This window comes from Castor canadensis, chromosome 6, assembly GCF_047511655.1.
Source record: "Castor canadensis chromosome 6, mCasCan1.hap1v2, whole genome shotgun sequence".
NCBI classification, from domain to species: Eukaryota; Metazoa; Chordata; class Mammalia; order Rodentia; family Castoridae; genus Castor; species Castor canadensis.
Window position 1 is genome coordinate 31,980,072 of NC_133391.1, and position 19,821 is coordinate 31,999,892.

The 19,821-nt window shown below is 35.5% G+C and overlaps 1 protein-coding gene across 1 annotated transcript; it reads left to right on the top strand.

Annotated features, from left to right (window-relative positions):
- Positions 1 to 2,616: 2,616 nt before the first annotated feature.
- Positions 2,617 to 3,555, top strand: LOC109684835 (taste receptor type 2 member 7-like). Its single transcript, XM_020161406.2, has one exon. The coding sequence runs from the start codon at positions 2,617 to 2,619 to the stop codon at positions 3,553 to 3,555; it is 939 nt and encodes a 312-aa protein (XP_020016995.2).
- The last annotated feature ends 16,266 nt before the right edge of the window (positions 3,556 to 19,821 follow it).

A 19,821-nucleotide genomic window follows, 5' to 3' on the forward strand; every position in this document is an offset into this window, starting at 1 on the left:
GGACTTAAGAAATTAATTTGGAAGAAATTTAGCACATACAATAGAAGAATCACATACTGTCAACAAATGCAATGTACGTCCATAACACAGAGTACTTTTTTTAAAAAAGATAAGTCATTAGTAAAATGTGACTTTATTGTGAAAATCAGATTCTCTATCACTAGAATATTTTTTGAAACATTGGCATGGTTTACCTGAAATCATGCCTGTTCTGATCTAGTTGTGCATTTTTGCATTTACTCCCACTGTTTTTATTCCTGTTTTGGGATGATTTAAATCTACTAATTTTCTTCTTTTCAATTTTATTAGCATATAATAGTTGTACAAAGGGATACACTGTGATATTTATGTATGTGCTCACAATTTATCTTAGTTTTAGATTTATCCCTTTCATCATCCCCCCTCTTCTTCCCTTGCCCCTCATTTACTTGTAACTAAAATATTAATTACTTATAATTCTTGATTGCTTCTGCTTTCTATTATGCAAAGTTCACTCTGTAAAGTACTGTTATTTATATCCTAATTATATAAACTTTGTCATTTAAATTTCTAATATACTAGCTACCTATATTGATATTTATTATACAAGACAATAAAATTCATGTTCCTTTGGTGAATTATATTAATACATTCTATAAAGTAACTAAAGCCTATGATAGGATGAACTTTATATTTTTCTATAGGTTTGGATGAAATGGATGTTTTATAAGATTGATAATTTTAGGAAGGCTTCACCCCATTAGTCTGAAATTTCTTCTTCCATGTTTTGTTTCCTGTATCTCCAATATTTTCAAGTATCTCCACAATGATAGGTTCATTGTAATAGACATGTAACAAAATGCTTGTTTCTAGAACTTTTTTTTCTTAACTACAGCATCCTCATAACTTCCAGGACTGATGTCCATACTGGCATGCATAAATCTACCCTTATTTGCAAAGAAACCAAAATTTAAAAATTGGTCTAAAAATTATTTGGGTGAAGGTATTATTGTTACTGTGAGCACTTTATTTTCCAGGGTACACTATGGAGTAGAAATTATGTTCCTGGATCAGGGTTAATTTCCAAGATCAGAAGAAAGCAGCCATTTATGATCATGGCCACAAAATCACTCAATTTATCCATAAATCAGGGTAGTGTCTCAGGTATGAAGTTTTCTCCTTTAAGAAGGATGAAAGAACTGGCTGTGGTGGTTTACTTTTATAATCCCTGCCACTCTTTATCATCATAATATTTGGAGACAGAGACAGGAAAACCACAAGTTCAAGAGCAGCCTGGGCAAAGGTAGTGAGATCCTGTCTCAAAAACGAATCACAAACAAAAGGGTTGGGAGTGTGCCTCAAATGGTAGACCAAGCTCAAGGCCTGGATTCAATCCCCATTACTACACCAAAAAAATCTGTAGAAATGTGGCAAATTTAATCTTATTCTCATGCTAGAGGGGCTGAGGATCTCGATACTTAATGTACTTTGGTTTGAAGGAGAGTGAAATACAGGATTTTCCACTCTTCTTTCTCATATATACAAATACACTTAAAGCATTTTTTCATTTTAACAACTCAATTTAATTAAGGCATAATTTATACATGAAACTGAACATATTTAGTGCATAGAATTTGTTAAGTTTGGACAAACACCCACGATACCATCACCACAATGGAGGCAGCAGACATATCTGATACCTTCCAAAGATTCCTTAGGAACATTTGAAATAAAAATGAAAAATCTAAATGTAATCAACAGCCATTTTATCACAAATCCCTTACCTTATTATACCTAGCATCATAAACTAAGTGAACAATGTATGTCACTTGGCCAATAAGGTGACACATTATTTTAAGAAACATTATACAATGTAATTGTTCATCTGAATGACCGAGATAATGAGCTAAGTTGGGTGTGGACGGGAAGCAAGTGTTGTACACTTAGTGTCAGTCTTTTCAATTTCCTGAAAACATACATCTTTTAGTGTAGACCAAAATTTTGGATTCTTTTCTAATATTTTTGTACAAATAATGAATATGATTATCCAACAAGATGAAAATTCTTCCACATATTTCGATTTTTGCCATTCCATTTGCTAGCAAACTCTTGAGGTTTAGGTTGACCTGATAAAGTACAAGATACCCAACTAAACTTAACTTCAGTACTTTCTGAAAGTTCTGATCTTGTGCAACTTGGAACAGATACTAAAATATTGTTCATTGTTTGTCTAAAATTCGAGTTTAACTGGATGTCCTGAATGTTTACTTACTAAATCTGATACTCCAAAATTTGTAAACACAGTCTCAGAAAAACAGTGCAGGAGTATGAAAAATTATTGGCTCAATTTGCATCTTAGCAAACAGTAGCTCAGCTTAATTTAACTATATGTGGAAAAGAATGATCTGCTGAGAAGGTAAATAAACATATCATGCCCAAACTAAAGATTGCAAAACTCATTGTCATAACTAATTATGATTTAATGCAAATAGCTGCAGCCTTCACTTATTCCAGTCTTCATCAGAAGACAGACTACATTTAAAGAGATAAAGAAAATTACACAATCTAAGAAGGAGATGTAGATGCCAAACTACATCAGGTCAACTAGAAGCTAATTGGATATTTCTCTACTTAACAATGTCATATAAGGTGAATACCATTTTGATGCTTGTGGCAGGTGGAGAATTTTTAGTAGGGGTCATAGGGAATGCATTCATTGGATTGGTAAACTTCATGGACTGGAAGAAGAAGAAGAAATTTGCCTCCATTGATGTAATCCTCACAAGTCTGGCCACATCCAGAATTTGTCTACTGTGTACAATACTTTTTGATTATTTTGTATTGGTGCTGTATTCAGATGTCTCTTACTATGGTAAAGAAATGAGGATTATTGACTTCTTCTGGACCCTAACCAACCATTTAAGTGTCTGGTTTGCTACCTGCCTCAGCATTTTCTATTTTTTCAAGATAGCTAACTTCTTCCACCCCCTTTTCCTCTGGATGAAGTGGAGAATTGACAAAGTGATTCTCAGAACTCTACTCGGGTGCTTAATCTTCTCTGCATTTATTAGTCTTCCCATCACTGTGAATTTGAATGAGGATTTCAGATACTGTGTAAAGGCAAAATGGAAAACAAACTTAACTTTGAAATGCAGAGTAAATAAAACTGGATATTTTTTTACCAATGTATATCTCAACCTGATAATGCTGTTCCCCCTTTCTGTGTCCTTGCTCTCATTTCTCCTCTTGATCCTCTCCCTGTGGAGACACAAGAGGAAGATGCAGCTCAATGCCACAGGTCACAGAGATCCCAGCACAGAAGCCCATGTGGGAGCCATGAAAGCAGTCATCTCCTTCCTCCTCCTCTTTGTTGTCTACTGTTTGGCCTTTCTCATAGCCACCTCCAGCTACTTTATGCCAGATAGTGAATTAGCTGTGATTTTTGGTGAGTTGATAGCTCTAATATATCCTTCAAGTCATTCATTTATCCTAATAGAGGGGAACAATAAATTAAGACGAGCATCTAGAAGGGTGTTTTGGAAAGTAAAGTATATCCTAAAAGGAAGACTATTTTAACAGCATAAATGGATCTTTAAAAAAGCTATAATTTTCTAGGACAAAAAAAGACATGAGAATTGTTTTTAGTTCCTATATTGATGTTGGTTTCACATGGTTAATTACTCTTAAAATTTATTTAGTAGACTAACTGTAATTTATGAAATGTCATGTATAGCAACTTTGCATGTCTTAATATCTCTGATTCTCTTTGTCTTTCTCTCTTCCTCTCTTCAAAGTTGATGTTTTTTAAAACATGTTTCAGGGTAAGTTGTAGTTAATATCCTAACATTAACCATGAGAAGAGAGGGCATTTTCATTGTCAGCTCTAAATCTTTTCTCCAAATGCAAAGTTGTATGCCTAATTCAAAACAACTGTAATAGCATCTTGTTGTCATTTGCATCCTTCTGAAAAGCAGCTGGTTCATTCTTATGGTCCTACTTAGATTTTTCTTCTTGGATTGTCCAACTACATTTCACCTTTGTAAAAGACTGGATTGGATGACAATTCTTAATAAATTCTGTGGAATTATATGCATACAACAGAAACTAACACTGACTATAAGCACATAAGGTATAAGTTGTGATTAAAATAAACATTGTGATAGTAAGTTTGAGATTATTTTAGAATCATAGATTAATGAATGAAAGGCATTCCAGAAATGAGAGTGGGAAATCTTGTGTAGAGACTTTATATAATATGAAGAGTCTATTAACTGCTTACTGAAGGAAATTTCTGCATGAAAGACATGTATAAGTTGAATTTTGGCAAACTTACACTGTACTAGACAGTGATTGTCAAAATAGTATGATTAGACCTTCAATCAAAAGATGATAAAATATCCAAACTGTCAAAGAAGCATTGATTTGGTGCAAATCATCTCTATACCTAAAGGAAACAATATACATTGTATATAAATACTTCTATAAAATATCTATTCAGAACATTCCATCAAGAGCACATTACTTGTATATGGCAAAGTTATTTTGCAGTGATCAACTCTGTTACAGACTAGTCTAGAATAGCCATGAACTTAGTGAACTTTGTGTACAGAAAAAGAAATGTTTATAGAACATTTTCTATATGTTCTATAGAAATATTAGGTATTAAACATTGTCACCAATAAATTTGATAAAAATCAAAGATTTTTTTTATTATTTTTCTTCTCTGAAGACAATAGAAAACAGAAACATTGATTAAATTGACAAACTTAGAAAGACTTACTGAGTGCCTGGTAAGTTAAAGAAAATAGGAAATTGGATGCGTGGACTATAGATTACATGCCTGTCAATATTGTCTTAAAGAATTCCAGTCTCTGTGTCCCCACTGAAACATAGGTATGTTTATGTGACTTTATCAGGCATGGGAATAAAGGAACCCTTATAGCTAATGGGAGTCTTGGCAGAAGAATCTTTACTTGAATCTTTGATGTTCCTATACGGTAGACACTAGAACCTTGATTAGCCACTTACATTGTGAATACAGAACATCAACATTCTATTTCTCTGTGGACAACAGTCAGACAAAGGATACTGAGGTAGAAATTAGCAGTATTTAGTGGCTGCTAATTGTACATAATTCTCTTTACTAGGATGAAGGTGATATTGCCAAATTAGATGGGATGATCTTCTAAGATTATATTACTTCTGAGAAATCATGCAAAGGTGAAAAGTTCAAAGGAGTATTTGCATTGCTTCTTTCATGCCTATTATTTAAGACAGAGTTTTCAGAGTGTAGTGAAGAGGCTACAGATAATGCAACCAGATTACTTTCTTCCTGCTTTTCTTCCTTGCTTAATTGCTAGATATCCATTCACACACTGAATGTCTGAGTGTCAGGCTCCAAGCAAATAAATAAGACAGGACCTGTTGTCCCCACAACCACCGTGTTCTTTCATGTCCCTCAGGCAAATGACAACAGGTATTGTCAATACCTCATTCTGTCCTTCTGCAAAGTGACAAATCACACTGTCCGAGTTGGCCACCTGCTGCTCTTAGCCTGGATCCTCTTCCCTAAATCCAGTGAGGGAAAATTCTCATTTCCTGTCATTTTGGGGGTTTTTTCATCAGCACCCTGACTTCTGCAGGTCCTGAAAATGGCTGGATAAATCTCCAGGGATGTACAATAACTTACAAAACACACATAAACCCTAGAGAGTGACACCCACTGCAATGTCATTTAGATGACTTTTTTCCCGTATACTAGGGTCTCACTGTATAGCTCAGGCTGTCCTTGAACTCGCTGTCCTCCCACTTCAGCCTCTGCACAAGGGCTGGGATTATAGGTGTGTACGACATGCCCTTCTAGGGATATCAAGATGGTGAAAATAGACAAGACAGACAGAGGTTTGGCTGAGGTCACCAAGCCATGCCAGATACCATGGGATACCACTGTAGGATGCAAATAGCCTCACATTTGAGTTTTTGTGGGATGGTGTTGGGATATCATAGTTGATAGATTGTTCTAGGGTTTTGCAACTTGTCACCATTGCACTAGGGTCTTGCAAAGTGTTACCAATGCATTATGACTTTTCATCGTGTCACCATTGCACTAGAGTTTTGCAATCTGTTACCATTGCACTAGAGTTTTGCAATGTGTCACCATTGCACTAGAACTTCAGGCTCCAGGCAAATAAATAAGACAGGAAATGCAAATAAAATAAAACAAAGCACATGTTCTTATGAAATGTACAGTTAATGATCAAGTAAACGATTAAATACAATCATGATTGATGCAATTGAGAACAGCTGAAGATGAGTAGTTTTATATACCTAGTCAGGATAGATCTGCTCCAGAAACTGATACCTGATCTGAGACTTGAATGACAAATATAATCAACTCATTCAACATTTTGGAGAAATGACATCACAAAAACATGGCAGGGCAGAGGCAAAGACCTTAAGAAGGAAGCGTTTGAGAAAAAGCAACAAAGTTCTGAATAATCAGAGCATGGTGAGTAAGGGTAACTAGCAAGAAATAAGCCTTGAGATCATGAAGGCATTGCAGGTTATAAAGAGAATTTCTATTTAATTTAAGTACACTGAGAAGATATTTAAGAAATTGAAACCAAGTAAACATGACTGGATTTACATGTAGATTTAAGTTCACTTTGGTACAAAAAGAATGGATGTGTTAGGCAAAATATAATTAAGAGGATCAGCTAGTAAGTTGTTATAACAAGTAGTCGATAGAAAAAAATCAACGTGGCTCAAATTTTGGAGTTAGGGGATTTTTTTAGTGTATGAATTTTATATATTCTGTAGGTAAAGCTGATAAACCTCAAAGTGATTGATTAGAAGAAAAGAGGGAATTTAAGGAAAGAAGGATGTAAAAAAGACTTGTAGGTCATTTTTACTTTAAAAAATGGGAATACTTTGCTGCCTAGGATTGTGAGAGGAGCTCTGAATTGAGGGAGGGGAGAATAAAAATAATTTTTATTAAAAAAATTTTATTTACCATGCTCTCAGGTCAATGAAATAAACAAATAAAAAATGTCAAATACATATTGAAGATCTGAATCTGTAAAGATAGAGAGCAGAGACATAAATTTGGATGTCATCAATATATTAATGAAATTACCTTTTAAAAGATTGCTGGGATTCGGAGCATAACTAAGCGCTTTCCTGGCATATCTGAGGCCCTGGATTTCAACGCAAACACTACAAAAACAAACAAAAAAACAGTAATGGAGAAGTGATACCAAATCTGAGCCCTGATATGTTCTAATCTTTAGAGATTTGACTGAGGCAGAGCTCCTAGGAAGATAAGAAAGAAGCAAATAAAGGGTGCTGGAATATAAATGTAACTCAGGAAATGAAACACAGATGTCACTGCTTACAGAGGGGGAGAGATCATGTTTCCAAGTGCTGCTGAGAAAAACTAAAATTGGCAGAGCAAACCATTGGAATTTGTAACATGGATATAATTGGAGACAATACCAAGAACTATGTTAGTAAAGAATTGTAATGGAAAATCACTGTTCCTCCTCAAGCTTCAAGTCCTAAGTCACTTCACAGAAAAGTCTATTGATTGAGGTCTGTTGAGTCTGGATCACATTAAGGAAAGACCTTTCAGGGACACTGTAATTTTTCCTGGCAAATACTTTCCCAATCTTCAACCTTCCCCAGTGAGAACTGCACTCATTTGATAGAGTAGGAGGAAAAAAGGGATATTTTAGGGACTTTTGAATCCTGGGTTCACCTGATACTAATGTCAAATTCCTCAGTGGTACCAATGGTACTCCTACTTATTTTGTGACTATTTAATTGTGCAGCAAGGGGGCCCTTGGAGGTGTAGCTTGAGTGGTAGAGAACCTGACTACCAAGCATGAGGGCCTGAGATCGAACCCCAGAACAGATAAATATAAATAAATAAATAGGGTTAAAATACTTAGCAACTGTCAGGTAGAATATCAAGACTTAAATTTCATTTGGACAGAAACACTGACCCAGTGGATTAAACAAGCTTTTGTCTTTTTTGTGGTAGCATTGGAGTTTGAACTCAGGGCCTCACACTTCCTAACAGACCCTCTTACAACTTGAGTTTGAACCACTCCATCAGTCCTTTTTTCTGTTGGGTTTTTTCAAGATAGGGTCTTACAAACTATTTGCCTAGAGCTGGCTTTGAACCGTGATCCTCCTGATTACTGCCTCCGGAGTAGTCAGGATTACACGCATGAGCCACCAGCACCCAGCTAACAAGCTTTTTTCTTCAGCTATTCAAAGTTTTGAATAAATATTGAAAGACAAGTATTGCCAAAAAAAGTCAAAATACACATATACTTGGCTTCTTCAGATAGCAGTTCTTGCGTAGTAAGGGGTACCACTCAGATCAATCTAATTCTTGGATACCTGGGCACACATGGTCATGACTGTGGTCTCTCTGTCTACTTTATAATTCACCATGTAGTTCCATTTCAAAAGGAAAAATATATGTTGGTAAACAGTGTGACTCTCATTCCAGACCATCATCACTGTGTGTATAGGGATGATTCTTCTTCAGATCTGATCAGAACCTCCATGTGTCTAGTACAGACTCTGCTATTTAACTTCTGTAAGGTAAAATTTAAAACAATTAACACTTACATGTAAATGCCAACTTTTTTTCTTTATTTTACCAGCCCCCATCCTCTCCCCCCACCTGCCCTTGCTTCCAGGCAGAATCTGTTCTGCCCTTCTCTCTAATTTTGTTGAAGAAAAGTATAAGCAATAATAAGAAAGACAAGGCATTTTTACTAGTTGACTTAAGGATAGCTATACAAAGAGATTCCTAGCATTGCTTCCGTGTACAAATGTGTTACATCCGAAGTTGATTCATCTCTAACTGACCTTTTCACTATTTCCTAATCCCCTTCTCATATTGACCTCTGTCACTTTAAGGTTTCTGTATTAGTTCCTCTGCAGTGAGGATATCAAATGCTATCATGTTTTGGGTTTCCTACCTATCCCCATACCTCCCACGTGTGCTCTGCCCTTATCATGGGACCCAAGTCCAACCACATTGCTGCATTTGCCTCAGATCTAATGTCTGTATATGAGGGGCAACATGCAATTTTTGGTCTTCTGAGCTTGACTAACCTCGCTTAGAATGATGTTCTCCAGTTCCACCCACTTACTTACAAATGATAAAATTTCATTCTTCTTCATGGCTGAGTAAAATTCCATTGTGTATAAATAGCACATTTTCTTAATCCATTCATCAGTAGTGAGGCATCTTGGTTGTTTCCATAATTTGGCTATTGTGAATAGCACTGCAATAAACATGGGTGTGCAAGTGCCTTTGGAGTAACCTGTGTTGCATTCATTTGGGTATATCTCCAGGAGTGGGATTGCAGGATCATATGGCAGATCTATGTTTAGATTTTTAAGGACCCTCCAAATTTTTTTCCAGAGTGATTGCACCAGCTTGCATTCCCACCAGCAATGTATAAGGATTCCTTTTCCCCCACATCCTCGCCAACACCTGCTATTAGTGGTGTTTTTAATGATAGCTATTCTAAGGGTGAGGTGGAATCTTAGTGTGGTTTTGATCTGCATTTCCTTTATGGCTAGAAATGGTGAGAATTTTTTCACATGTTTTTTGGCCATTTGAATTTCTTCTTTTGAGAAAGTTCTGTTTAGTTCAGTTGCCTATTTCTTTACTGGTTCATTCATTTTGGGAGAGTTTAGTTTTTTGTGTTCCCTGTATATTCTGGTTATCAGTCCTTTGTCTGATGTATAGCTGGCAAATATTTTCTCCCACTCTGTGGGTGGTCTCCTCAGTTTAGAGACCATTTCTTTTGTAAATGCCAACTTTTATCCTTAAAAATGTCTCAATTGTGTACTAGAATGCTGTGGCTAAAATTTAGCATGTTTGGGCAAAAGAGAGCTGTTCTAAAACTGTTAGATACTTGCTGCCTGGGATTTTGAATGTGGTATTTTATTTCCAGGGAAGATTTCCTGTCAGAGTAATATAATTAAATTTCCATAACCAAACAAATGTGCATCAACAATGTCTTCATTGTTTTTAATAATCCCTCCAGCTAGTAAGGACATAACAAATAATGTATAATGTTATGTGTTTTATTATAACAATTATTCTTGGGAACCAAAAGCCACAGTCTGACAAGATCACTGTGGCTTAGCAGCATTCCAAAAAGGTCATAATCTGTAGGTGCACCATATCTCTATCACAATGGTAAGGAATGCTAAATAGTTTCCCTTGATTGAAAAGAAGTTCATACTTAGTCAAGGACACTGGCAGTAAGAATGCAGGGTTGCAAAAACAAAAAGGTTGTAACTAGGTCAAAGTGTTTTTGGTATTTAGGTCTCTTTCTCTTTTGTGTAAAGCTTTCTGAGAAAAATAAAATTTTTCCAGTTGGTCATCAGCCTTCTGGCCCTCTTGATATGTGTCTTGTCATTCCCATCCTGAGTAAGTGAGTCCTTTTATGTGTCTTGTCTGTTCATTCCTTCCCTGAGCCCTTTTGGGTCAAGGACTTCTGTGATTCTGACAAATTATTGCTAATTAAAGCAGTATTTAACCTAATTTCCTTTGAAGACTTTTATGTTAGTATTTCATTACCTTGAATGTTGGGGAGATGTGGTATGTGTTGCTTGTTCATTACACAAATAAGTAAGCACAATAAAGTGGATGCTAAACCATCAAATATGTAATTATTCTTAAGTGTGTAATGAACAAGTATAATAAACATTTTAATTATAGTTTGTTATAAATATAACTTATGAGAAAAAGTTTGTTAGGAATAGTACTGTATATTGTTAATTGCTAATTTTTAACTCTACTGACAAACCCAATGATTCACAGACTCCTCATATATGTATGAAGAATCTTAGAAATCTTAGGATTGGCTCAAGTAAAGTAGTTAAGTGACTTCCAAGTTACACTCTCAAGTCTGAGTCAAAATTTCTTGCTTGTTCTTAGAATTGGAGTTTATTATGCCCTTCATTCTTTGGTTTCTACAGCATGAGTTAAAAGTTGAACTTTCAGAGATATTGGAGGTGCTAATACTGGATTTAATCTTTCTGAGTCTGGTAGTTAATAAATTCCGTAGGTCTGTGTAATATTTTAATTGTATAAAACTCATTTGTTACTTTATAGACTATAATAGTCTCTCTATCTGCCTTTTAAACCAATTGCAATAACTTTGCTGAAATCTTCTTAAACAAAAATAAATAAATAACCAAAGAAAAAAGTCTGGCATTGTGGCTCAGTACCACAAAGGGAAGGGAGAGGAGGGAAAAGTAGGAGGAAGGGGAAGGGAAGAGAAGAGAAAAGGGGGGAATAAAAAAGGAAAGAAAAAGGGAAAGGAGGAAGGAGGGAGGGAGGATGGAGGGAGAGAGGCAGGGAGGGAGGGCAGGAGAGAGAGAAAAGAAGAAAGATGAAAGAAAGAAACAAAGAAAGAAAGAAATGGAGAGAGAGAAAGAAATAGGGAAAGAGGGAAGGAAAGGAGAAAGAACAATGGAAGTGAGGGAGGGAGAGAAGGAAAGAAAGAAAGAAAAGGGGTAAAAGGAAAAATTATGAAAACTCAAACCAGGAGATAAGAGATAACCTCAAACAGAAAGGGCATGGAGTCTAGACATGAAGAGTGGAGGGTTGGAGAAGCAAATTGAATTGTATACTTAATCTACACAAGTCAGTGTCTTCAAGTTATACTAACATTGAATAATCCTACATGTTTAAGTGAAGACAGAGAACTGGAAATATAGATTGGTTCCAAATTGTGAAAGATCTTGTGAATGGGAAACTGAATTTGTTATTTATTCCATAGGTAACAGAAAGATTTTTGAATAGGGAGTAGAATGATCAACTAAGATCATTGGTTAATATTATAAAACCGTGTCTAAGAGGAGCAATGCCTCTCAAACAAGAGATATGTTTGAATATGAGCAAACTGTAAGTTCTCTGATGGGCTAAGAAACAGCTGTTTGGATGATATTAGGAGGAAAGAAATGGAAAACAGGACTCTGAACTGAAGAAAGGCTTGATAGATGTGCAGTTATAATGAAAACAAGGTCAGTATTTTGGATCGCTGTCCAAAAGCAAAGAAAGATATGACATTAACTGATTTTTTACAGTCTTTTCTTACTCTCTAGGATTGTATTATGCAAGATTGTATTGATTTGGATATTACCTTACTGTTCAGCATTTTTTTAGAAATAACAGTACTCTTATCTAATAAGTTAATAGCAATGGTAATTGCTAATACTTTTAAGCTTGTTAGGTTTTATTTTTCTTTATTTTTATTTTTTTCTTTCAAAAAATGCTTTAATGGAATATTGAGAAAAATCACACACAACCATACTTCCAACATAAATAGAAAATTTTTTTTTACTTTCATCCTCACTTAAGTCATTTTCAAATGCTTCTATCCTCAGGTTTATTATATATTTTCACACATTTTGCATTGAGAAATGCATCTACCTACAGAGTGGTCATTATTTCAGAAGTTGAATGGAAAGTTAATGAAGGTATAGAGAAAATTAGAATAATTAGAAAAGATTGATTTTGCTTCTGAAAAAGTACTAATTCTAAATCTTACTGAGGAATTAAACATGATAGTGAACATGGAAATAAATGGAACTTATTTATTTTCTTTCTGTTGCCTTAACTACTTCATTAACACTAATACTGAAAGTAAACAACTTATAACCTTGAAGGAAATGTTCACTATAATCTTCATTTTTATCCTCACCTGATTTTATAGTTGCCTGCATTCATATGTATGATTTCCCCACAGGACCACATCAACACTCAGAAAACAAAGAACTTCTAGGTCAAGCACAATTCCTAGATTTACTGCATCAAGTTCACCAAACTGAAATATGCTTGTCTATAATCTCTCTCTCTTTCTCTCTCTCACTCTCTTTCGATCTCCACTCAGAGGCTTGGGAGGTAGAAAAGAATAAGTGTATTATAATATGTGTATGCTTATTCATAAAACATGTAGCAAGTGAATTGTCTCACAATTTTTCTAGAGCTGCTATAAAAAGCACTCTTACAATTTCAGATGCTAGAAGTCCGAAGTATAAATAAGGCTGGTTCTTCATTAGATCTGTGAGGAAGAATCTGTTCAGTGACTATACCCTAGCTTCCGGTAGTCCTGGAGGCGCTCTTGAATCTCAACTAAACAGAAATGAACAAAATGGTACCTATGTATTGAAACACTGTCAGAGATTAAGGAAGTTTGCAAGTAAGCTTCTGTGTTAAAAATGAGAAGAGTGTGTATATTGATAATCTCATCATTGATTTCAAGAGTAAAATCTTTTACTTTCACAAACTGGTGGTATTTAAGCCCTCACCAAATTATTAAAATCTGAGCTCTCTCTAAGGCTCCAAAATGGCAATCAGGTGGGGTCTAGACCCTACTTGCCTCCCCATCTTTCTTTTCCTTTCATGGAGAATCATGATCCTAGAAGGAAAACAAGAGCCAAAGCATGTATGCTGATGACTTTATTGACATTTTGAAGTTGTAAAAAGTAAAGGCCAAGAAGTTGGCGCTGCTGAAAAATCTTGTGTTCACTAGCTGCTCTTCATCAACCTCTGAAACAACGAGAAGGATTTTAGACAGAAGTAATAAATTGGCCTGAGTAAGGCATATGCTTAATATCTCTACCATTATTTAGTATATTAAAAGTCATAAAATTAAGAAAGATAAGAAGGAGGGAAAAAAGAGAGACTAGGAGGAGTAAGCCAGGAGAGGCAGATGGAAAGGAAGGAGAAGAAGAGGAAGACAGGGAAAACTAGCACTTGGGGAGGCTGTAGAGTAATATGACAACAGGAAAGACAGACAACCTGACAGAATGAAACTAACACTTGTGAAAACTGAAGCTACTATGTATAAGATCAAGGTGAGGAGAATCAGGGCAGGGACACATCTAGGAAAATGTTTAAGAGATATTGAAGTCAAGATTTTAAAAATAGATGAACAGAAACAAGGATAGAGAAATGGGGGATGTAAAGTGAAATTGACTAAATTATTAAATAAAGTACAATCTGTACCTATGGAATCAGTGAAGGCCACGGTTAGTTAGTTTTCCTTATCATTGAACATCAGGATAGCCATTTTGCTGACCACCCCTGCCACCTCTTCCACGCTGGAATTTCTGGCCACCTCTGCCACCTTGCCTACTCTGGCCATCTCTTCCATGCTGGCATTTCTGGCCACTTCTGTCTCCTCGGCTACCCTGGGAATCCTGGTCATTCTCACAATTCTGGCTTCTTCGGCCACCTCCACCTTGTCGGTTTCTATATGGGCACTCCTGACCTCCCAAGACAGCTTCACCACCAGAGTCATCCTGAAGCCTATGGCCTTTCTTCCAATATTTGCCCTTCTTGCCACTCTGACCTTGGAGTTCTCCTTGAGGTTTAAAGTGTGATTCCTTTGGTCTTTCTCTATCCAATTCACCACCTGCTTAGGAGAAAGGACACAGATCTAAGAAAGACAAATATAATAAAGGCAAGCATGGACTCCATTGTATTCTACATTTAGTGAGAAAATATTTTTCTAGTTTAAATGGAATTAGGAAATTATCAGGGCCCAGTGTCTAGAAGAGAAGGGATAGAGAAATTCTGGCTGTTTCATGTATACATGCTTAGTTGGGCACCATTCATTTTATCCACTGCAATTTAGTTTCCCTTCTCTGCTAATGTTCTATTTTGCTATCTATTCTGAACTTGGTATAATATACATGAGTCCATAATACCCATAGGCCACCAGATTTCTCCTAGTATCAAAGAGAAACTACCATACAATATCATTTTGTCTGCTTGTAGATATACATGATCTCTTGATCCAAGTCCATCAAACATGGGAAAATTATCAGCCATCTGTTCTTTCCAATAGTACAGCAATCATACAACACTTACTCTCCTTTTTTTTCTAGCACCTTCTATAAACTGTTAACTCTACAATTTCTTAAGCAGAAATTATAAATAAAACTCACCCCTATATTGTCTCCTTTTACAAATTTCTAGTTCCTGGAATTAAATCCAAGCCATCACCATCTCTTGTATCAACTTTGAATCATTTCTCTGTGATTTTATAACAATTACTCTTTTTTTACAATCATTTTGGTAGATTAAATATATACTTAATTGCATGTCCTAGACATGATAGACTCTAAGATTCAAAGCTTGAAAGACAAAATCCATGTGCCCTCAAGCTGCTAGCTCTTCATTGTTGTCAGATAAGCAAAGAAATGATTGTGTTACTCCCTTATTCAATTCCCTCCCCTCATTGGCTATAGAATGAATTGAAAGATCAATTTTTCATTCAAAACATCCTTCAGAACCTAGAACCAACCCATATGTTCCACTTTATTTTCCTATATTTACTTCAGTCTTATTGCAATTTTCAATGTTCTAAGACTGTGGGAAACATAGTTGAGAATTTCATTATGCTTGTCCCCATCCCTCTACTCTCCAACATCCAGGACCTATGCCATCTCTTATATGAGGTCTTCCCTTTCCTTCTGTTCTCTCAGATTTCATAATACCTTCTTCCATTCCTTTTCTGGTAGTGATTATGGTTATGTCCTGTCACCATATTCCCTTGAATTATGAGTTTCTTAAGAACAGTAACCATGCTTCCACACTGGGATGCTTTACTCCCAGGTAGTGACAAGGTCACTGCTAAGTATCAAATTTTTACTGAATTAACTTTACAGGAAAGAATGAAGATAATTAAAACTTTTCTTTATGCATCCCCAAATAGGGATGCATCACAATGGCAACCAAGACAAGATATCTAAGGCAAAAAAAAATTCAGAAGGAAAGTAATGAACCCATACTGAACCTCAGAAAGCAAATCATTCTATCTCTTGTTTGTTTCTTTGTTTTGGCCTTTAATGTGGCTTCTACAAAAGGGAACTACAAAACATACAGTAGGATATAGAACTAAAAACTAATGAATGAGTCAATACCTTGCTCTTGAGGAGAAACGTTCATACCTAGAACTTTAGAACAAAAATAAGACATTATGTAAAGCAGTATGGAGATTCCTTTAAAAACTAAAAACCCAGTGATACCACTCTTGGGCATATACCCAAAGGAATATAAGTCAGGTTACAATAAAGGCATCTGCACACCCATGTTTATTGCAGCACTAGTCACAATTTCCAAGGTATAGAAACAGCCCAAATGCCCTATGACTGATGAATAGATTAAGAAAATGTGGTTATATATACACAATGGAGTATGACTCAGTCATAAAGAAGAATTAAATTATGTGGTTTGCAAGTAAATGGATAGAATTGGAGGACATCACATTAAGTGTGTAATGTAAGTAAGCCAGATTCAGAAATACAAAGACAGCATGTTTTCTCTCATATGTAGAAGATAGATCCAAAAGATAAACAAACACAAAAAAAGATCATATACACATTTATATATAAATATGTATATATATATATATATATGCATATATAGAGAACTCAGGGGAGCTATGGAACTCAGGGGAAGAGGGAAAGGAAAAGAGAATGATAGAGAGTAAACAATATCAAAATATATTACATCTGTGCAGGTAGATGACATAATGATAAATACTAAAAGCTGTTGAATAATAGTGATTGGGAGGGAAAGACCAAGAGAGAGTAATAAAGGTGGTTCAGCTAACCAAAATGCAATATATTCATTCACAGCTGAGATACATTGAGAAACCCCTTTGAACACTGATTTTGGAAGTAAACATGAAAGACAGGGTTGCAAAATAGGTCCTGCAAGGGAGTGGGTATTTGTGGGGGGGAGGGTAAATGTGTTCAATGTACTTTATATACATATGTGATTGAGAATCTTTTTGTAATTGTTTTAAGTAGGGAAGGGGGAAATGACGGAGAGAGATGGCAGGGGGTAAATCTAACCAATGGACAATGTAAGATTAATCAGAAATGCCACAATGAATGCTCCTGTCAACTACTGTATGCTAATAACAAATGCCTTGAGAAAAAAATAAGACACATTTAAAACATAATGTAATAGACTCCAACTATGGATTTAGAGAAAAACGTGTAGATTTATATGTACAAAGTTAAGAAAATGCCTGAGAGAACTTTAGGGGAAAAAGTTCACTGGATACAATAAATCAATCTTTCCCACAATAGAATCTTAGTCCTCATCATTAACTCTTGGCAAGGGGCAAAAAGAAAATGTTTGACTACGTTGATTCATATATAATGAAATGGCGAGCCATGATGCTTGTAGATAAAATAAAGATGATGTAATACCTTGAACTGAGAAAATTTGAGAATCAATACCATCTGCATCCATACAGCTCAATGTCTACATTAACATTGCTACCTAGAAGATAAATTTTTCAAACAAGTACTGTTTATTTCAGGTTCTTGCCCAAAACTCATTTAAACAAATGTGAATCTATTCAAGTCCTTGATGCTGTTACTCTTCATATCACCTCAAGATGCAAGTCTCATAATCTCTTAAATCATGAATTATTCCTGTTCTTAACAAGTCCTCAATAAACCAGACCACAATTTTTTTATTTATTAGCATAGTACAGTTGAACAGGGGGTACATTGTGACATTTACAAAAGTGCTTACAGCGTATCTTGGTTAGATTAACCCCCTGGATTTTCCTCCTTTATCCCTTCTCCCCGCCTTTTTAGAATAGTTTCAACAGATCTCATTGTTGTATGTACATCCATGAGTACATAATATTTCCACCATATTTACCCCCTTTGCCCCTTCCCTATGCACTCCCCACTTTCTCTATTAATGACCCCCAGACAGGACTTGTTTCACCTTCCTGTCCTTCATTTAAAAATATAGGTATATCATTCCTTGTTTATGATGGTTATACAAGGAGTTTCATTCTGACATTTCCTTATATATGTATTATACCCCAAATTGGTTTATCCCCTCCATTATTCTCTTTTCTACCTTAGTCCTCTTCATATGGTTATTTCAAAAGATTTGAATGTTCCATATTCATATTTGTATGGAAAATGCATCAGCCATATTCATCTTCTTTACTTTCTTCATTTACTTTCCCCCTCTGATTGATACCCTCTACATAGCATGTCTTGTTTTACATTCTTGTCCTTCATTGTTTAGGTTTCTGTTCATTGTTCAATGGGATTTTTGCCTTGGTATTTTACCTGTGCATGCATTATGCTTAAGTCAATATAACTCCCCTCCACTGTACTTCCTCACCATTTTCCCCCTATCCTGTGTTGTTCAATGATTTCCAGTGTGTTTTGTTGTGTCTTGTTCCTACATGGATGTGATACGTTTCATTATTGTTCACTATCTTTCTTCCCTTCTTTTCTTTCTCCCTTAGTCTCCTCTACAAGTCCCACTTGTGGGTACATGTTCTATGTAGATTAATATGTATTTATGATATTGTTTGTATTTGTACTGGTTCTATATATTCTGCATATGAGAGGGAACAAGCAGCATTCAACTTTCTGAACCTGGCTAATTTCACTTAAGGTGATGCTCTCCAGTTTCATCCATTTACCTGCAAATGACACAATTTGATTCTTCTTTATGATTGAATAAAATTCTATTGTATACAAAAACCACATTTTCTTAATCTATTTATCAGTTGTGGGGCATCTTGGCTATGTCAAAAATTTAGCTACTGTGACTAATGCTGCAATAAACATCAGTGTTCAGGAGTCTTTATTATAACCTGACATAACCTTATATTCCTTTGGGTATATCCCTAGGAGTGGTATTGCTGGTATATGACAGTTCTATTTTTAATTTTTTTGAGGAGTCTTCAAACTGTTTCCCATAGTAGTTGTGCTAATACATTCCCACCAATAGTATATGGGGGTTCCTTTTTCCCCACATCCTCACCAACATTTATTGTTGTTTGTGTTCTTGATCATGGCCCTTCAAAAAGGAGTGAGGTATAATCTTAATGTGATTTTGATTTGCACTTCTTTATGGCCAGGGATGTTGAGCATTTCTTCATGTGTTTTTTGCCATTTGGACTTCTTCTTTTGAAAATCTCTGTTCAGTTCAATTGCTCATTTCTTCTTTGGGTCATTGATTCTTTGGAAGTTTAGTTTTTTGAGCTCCCTGTATATTCTAGTTACTAGTCCACTTGTCAGATGGACTAGTGTAGCTAGCAAAGATTTTCTTCTACTCTGTGGGCTGCCTTTTCAATCTGGTGACATTTCTTTTGTTGTGCAGAAGCTTTCTGGTTTCATGCAGTCCCATTTGTCAATCTTTTCTCTTAGTTGCTTAGTCATTTGAATTCTGTTTAGGAATAGTACTTCTGAAGTCTTCTTAAATTTTTTCTTCAGTGGTTTATAGTTTTCATTGTAGAGGTCTTTCACTTCCATTTTAAGTTTATCTCTAAGCACTTTATTTTTTTGAGGCTATTGTAAATAGAATTGCAAAACTCTATTTTTTAAATATCCCAACTTTGTTTTCTCCCCCTCATCAAAAGCATCATTATGATAAACTCACCTTTGCTCATCAACAGATTGTTTCAGTGCTATTTTGAAGCACCCAACATTTGACAACCATTTAAACTATATTTTCTTTTAAAAGTTCCTCACATTTTAATAACAAATGATCTATGAAATGCTCAGACATGAACACAACCCTGCACCTTACTGGACTGTAATGCTGTCCTGTGGAAGTGGATGAGTTTGGGAAGGTAAGAAAGAAATCAACTTGTCAACAAGAAGGTATATGGAGCAAAGGAATTTATGTGTTGAATAGAAATGGTACCTGAAAATATTCAGTGTCCTTAGGATAAGTTTAAATCATTTCAGATGAAGCAAAAGGTGAGCATACTTACAATGGGTTGTAGAAAGATC